The sequence below is a fragment of the Mastomys coucha genome, unplaced genomic scaffold, assembly GCF_008632895.1.
Source record: "Mastomys coucha isolate ucsf_1 unplaced genomic scaffold, UCSF_Mcou_1 pScaffold20, whole genome shotgun sequence".
Taxonomy (NCBI): domain Eukaryota; kingdom Metazoa; phylum Chordata; class Mammalia; order Rodentia; family Muridae; genus Mastomys; species Mastomys coucha.
In genome coordinates, this window is record NW_022196903.1 from 53,037,094 (window position 1) to 53,042,145 (window position 5,052).

The window sequence follows — 5,052 nt, forward strand, 5'->3', positions numbered from 1 at the left end:
ATTGCAGGGTAAGCAAGGGGGCTGGAGCAAAAAAGAGAAGAAAAGCAGGGTACAGGTATCAAATCAGAGAAATAGGAAAATGAGCATTCTTAGAGAATGGTAGGAGATAAATACTAAGCAAAGAGGTAGGTAGGTAGAATATCAACATGGAGACCTAAGAAGTCATTAGTACTCTATTCTTCTAACAATTTATATTGTTCCTACAAAAAGAAAAGAAAAATACTATTTGTCTTGGTAGCTGGAAGTTAGTTCTTTAAATCTGAAGTTCTCTCTCACAAAGGTGCTGGGATGGGAACTAATCTAGGAGACATCTAAGAACATTTATAACCATAATGTTTATATGATGTAGTAAGTACACTAACAGTTTCCAACTATATATATATACATATACATGTATATATGTGTGTATGTGTGTATATATATATATATTTAATTCAGATGCTGGGGATGTAAAGGCTTTTTGGAATAAAAAACATAATGAGAGTTGAATTGAGAAAGGCATTTTGCTGAGTAAAATAGTTGGACTGTTACAAATTATTCCTGTGCTTCAATTAGAATTATGAAATATGAGACTGACTCACCTCAATTTTTTGATATATTTGGAATATTTTCCAGGCCACCATAAGTTTTACTCAGTTGTATAAATGTAATTAATACTCTGTGTTCACCATTTTCGTTTTAGGTATTAAGTATCTGAGACAATCTAAATCCATGGGATTGGATTTCTTTTTTTTTTTTTTTTTTTTTTTTTTTTTTTTTTTTTTTTTTTTTTTTTTTTTTTTTTTTTTTGGTTTTTTTTTTTTTGAGACAGGGTTTCTCTCTGTAGCCCCGGCTGTCCCGGTACTCACTCTGTAGACCAGGCTGGCCTCGAACTCGGAAATCCGCCTGCCTCTGCCTCCCAAGTGCTAGGATTAAAGGCGTGCGCCACCACCGCCCGGCCGGGGATTGGATTTCTAAGGCATGAGACTCAGGTGCATATAGGCAGACAAAGTGTGCCTACTGTTTAAATATGTGTGAAAGCATTTATTGTCTATAATATTCTATATATTCAGGAGATATATGGAAGGCAAATGGAAATACAGGATACAAACATCAAAAGTTACAGGAACATACTAATCCAAAATTGAATAGGAAAATAGAATGGTGGTAGAGCCCTGTTGTCCAGTGAATCACAAGTTTAATGTATAATCTATTATGTTTTTCAGATATAGGAAGTAAATATCCACTATGCTCTTAAGCTAAATACTCTCTCCACTTATGTTCATATTCAAGAATGTTCTTTATTTCCAAGCTGGAATTGGAGTCCTAGCCAATATGTTTCTTCTTTTCTTCTATACTTTCATAATCCTAGTTCACAGACCTAAACCAACAGACCTGATCTCCTGTCAACTGACCTTTGTTCACATAATGATGTTCCTCACTGGAGGGGATATTTGGCTTACAGACATATTTGAGGTATTGAAAATTGAGAATGACTTCAAATGTAAGACAATATTTTACATAAGCAGGGTGATGAGAGGCCTCTCTATCTGCACCACTTGCCTCCTGAGTGTGGTCCAGGCTGTCACTATCAGCCCCAGTACCTCATTGTTGGCAAAATTTAAACAGAGACTGAAAATGTACATGATCTATGCTTTCTTCTATATTTGGTCTTTCAATATCTTCTATAGTAGTAACCAGATTTTCTATGCTAGTGGTTTTACCAACATAAGTAAAACCAACCAGATGAAGGTCACTAAATCCTGTTCACTCTTCCCCTGGAACTACATCATTAGAGAACTGATTTTAATGGTGTCAATTTCCAGGGATGTGTTTCTTGTAGGAGTCATGCTGACTACAAGCACATACATGGTGATCATCTTGTTCAGACATCAGAAACAATGCAAGCATCTTCATACCATCAGCCACCTGAGAGCATCCCCTGAGAAAAGGGCCACCCAGACCATCTTGCTGCTGGTGGTTTTCTTTGTGGTCATGTACTGGGTAGACTTCATCATCTCATTCAGCTCAGTCCTGTTATGGATTTATGACCCAGTCTTCCTGACTATTCAGAAGTTTGTGATGTATGCCTATCCCACAATTACTCCTTTGGTACAAATCAGTTCTGATAACAGAATAATAATTTTGTTGGAAAACATGCATTCAAAGTACCACAAGAAGTTTTTTTAAATATGTTTTTTCTTTTCTTTAAAGACCTATTAATTTACTTTTATTTATATGTGTAAGTGTTGAGTTAGCATGTATGCATGTGTACATTCCGGGTGCCCACAGAGGTGAGATGAGTACATGAGATCTCCAGAAATTAGACTTACAGATGGTTATAAGGAGTTATTCTCTGCATCCCTGATTATTTTTCTTCTAAAATAGACATGTTTTGTTTTTAACTTCAATTGTTAAGTAGCAAAGCAAGATTCTTCATATGATTTAAATAAATTTAGTGGTATTATACATATATATTTTTTGACATTCCTGCTTCCAAGTACTATAGAGTTCTTAATTGTGTACAATGAGTTGATGTTTCCACATGAATTCTCTTTCTACATTTTACTTTATATCATAAATGTTCTTTTGATGCTGAAGTTACTGAAAAGAAGTTGCTTGATGATAGCTTTCTTCTGAAAAGATTTGAACCTACGCACATAAATCAAAAATCGTTTCAATGTTTTATTGTAGCTGTAATTTTGTTCCTCAATTTCTCTGGATCCATAAAAATAATGTGAATATAAAACAGATTTTTATCAGTTACTTAATTAATTATATAAATGTTATGTGCCTATGTACTTGTACATTATTCTATCTACAGTTATAGAAATATTATTGGTAAATAAAAAATGTTAAATATATATATTGTACACTCTTTTTATTGTGCATCTGTATATATGTATGCATGTATGTAAGTATGTATGTGTGTGTGTGTACAGCTGAAGGATGTGTGTATTTGTGCACATGGAGGTTAGGAGACAACCTTGGCTGTTGCTCCTCATATGCCATTCACCTTGTGTCTTTATAGAGTGTGTCTCTCTCTCTATGATATGGATGAAGATCATAATTTCAGGGCTCTTCCTGTTTCGACCTCTCCAGTTCTGGGATTAGAAATATTCCCCACCACACCCCCACATTTAAAATTATGCTGTTCTTTTATTGACAAAAAACTTCATAAATCAGTTTAGTATTTCTCTTTCCCCTGTTCATTGCAATTCCTCCTCACCTCCTACCCCATCCAGACATTTCTTTCTCTCTTTAGAAAACAAGCAGGCCTCTAAGAAATAATAATAAAATAAACAAGATAAAAGAAAAATAAATAAATCAGAATAGGATAAAACACATAGAAGAAAAAGTGCCAAAGCAAAACACAACAAACATAAACAGACCCAGAAACACAAGTTCTCACACAGGGATCTCATAAAAATACAAACTGAGAAGTGGTAGTATACATGTGAAGGATCACTAAAGACGCCATTAAGATTGTTTTCTGTTGACCATCTACTGCAGGGCATGGACTCTACTCTTAAGAGCAGCTTTTTTCTTCAGTGAGACAACCTTTAAGTATTTTTTTTATTTGTAAGTGGCTATCAAAGGGAGACAGCTACTGGATTATGGAGGGGATGTATATCTACTTCTACGCTAGGACACCACAGGCACATATCTGAGCAGTCCCTGTGTATGTTGCCACAGTCTCTGAGTTTACATGTGTGTCCATTTTGATATATTTAGAAGCCTTTGTTTCCTTGATGCCTTCTATCCACCTGTCTCTGTTAGTCTTTCTACCACCTCTTCCACACAATTCCTTGTGCTCTGTGGAGAAGAGTTTGCTGGAAACTTTCCATACAGGGTTAACTGTCTTAATGTCTCTCACTCTGTGTATTTTTTAGCTCTGGGTCTCTGTATCTATCCCCATCTTCTGGAGGAAGCTTCTTTAATGATGTCTGAAACAGACTCAGGTCTATGAGTTTAGCAGTATGTCACTAGATGTCATTTTACTGCTACATATTTTTGCAGAACATTAGTATTTCATTTTCTCCTTCGTCTAGTCTCAGGTTCTTTACAATCCAAGCAGTTCTGGGTATGGTTTTAATCTCATACATTTCATGCTTTAAATCAAAGCAGATATTTTTTGGTTATTCACACGAGTTTTGGTCTACTATTTCACAAGCACATCTTACAGGAATGACATCATTGGAGACTGATGATTGTTTTACATGGTTTGCTGTTGACCTTTCTCCTTTGGTAGTGTGAATGTCTCCTTTGATAGTATACATGTTTCCTTCCAGTATCATAAACTCTGATGCACGGGAGTGAAGGCTGTAGATATTCACCAGCTTAAGTTTATCATGAGTTGTGCAACTGCTATATTCAGAAATAGGATTTTAACATCAGTTTGTGGAGAACATACAACATCCTTGACAATACATTGGGTTGTTTTGAGGTTCCCATAGAGCCCATTTAATCAACAACTCAATTAGATATAACTTATCACCAGTACTGGAAGCTTCATTTGGTGATGAAGGATTTCACTTTGGGTTTTGTATCCCCTTTTATTTGGCAATTTAATTTAGATTGTCTTTATATATGTATCTATTTTAGAAAGCTTCTACTGTGTTTACTTTTCATATAACCCATTAAATGTTCCTTAGATTCAGCTGTCCCTCACTGTGTTCAACCAAGTGAATAATACAGCAATAAATACTGTATAGCAATTATTTCTTTGAAATATCAATTTAATATTCTATATTAATTTCACGAAACTCAGATCATAGTATGAATTTCATGATTCTACTTTGATCCTCTGTGAGTAACTATAATACTCTTTTACACAGTGCCTGCACCAATCTAACCTTTCTCCATAAATGAAGAGGTATTCATTTTTATCTCCACACTCTCACCCTTGTTATCTATTGAGATTTTGATACAAGTCATTCTAATATATGTGAGGTGATATCCCATATTGTTTGCCTTTCCCTGATAACGACTAATATTGTGCATGTTTTCACACATTTGTTGGCAATTTGTATTTCTGTGAAAACATCCTGTTTACATCCTATTCTCTTTCTT

General features: G+C 34.9%; 1 protein-coding gene across 1 annotated transcript; it reads left to right on the forward strand.

The window, feature by feature from the left end:
- The first annotated feature begins 1,234 nt into the window (after nucleotides 1-1,234).
- On the forward strand, nucleotides 1,235-2,242 carry LOC116098146 (putative vomeronasal receptor-like protein 4). The gene has a single exon (XM_031380861.1). It carries the CDS (start codon nucleotides 1,258-1,260, stop codon nucleotides 2,167-2,169), a length of 912 nt encoding a protein of 303 aa, XP_031236721.1. The 5' UTR covers nucleotides 1,235-1,257; the 3' UTR covers nucleotides 2,170-2,242.
- Nucleotides 2,243-5,052: the final 2,810 nt, after the last annotated feature.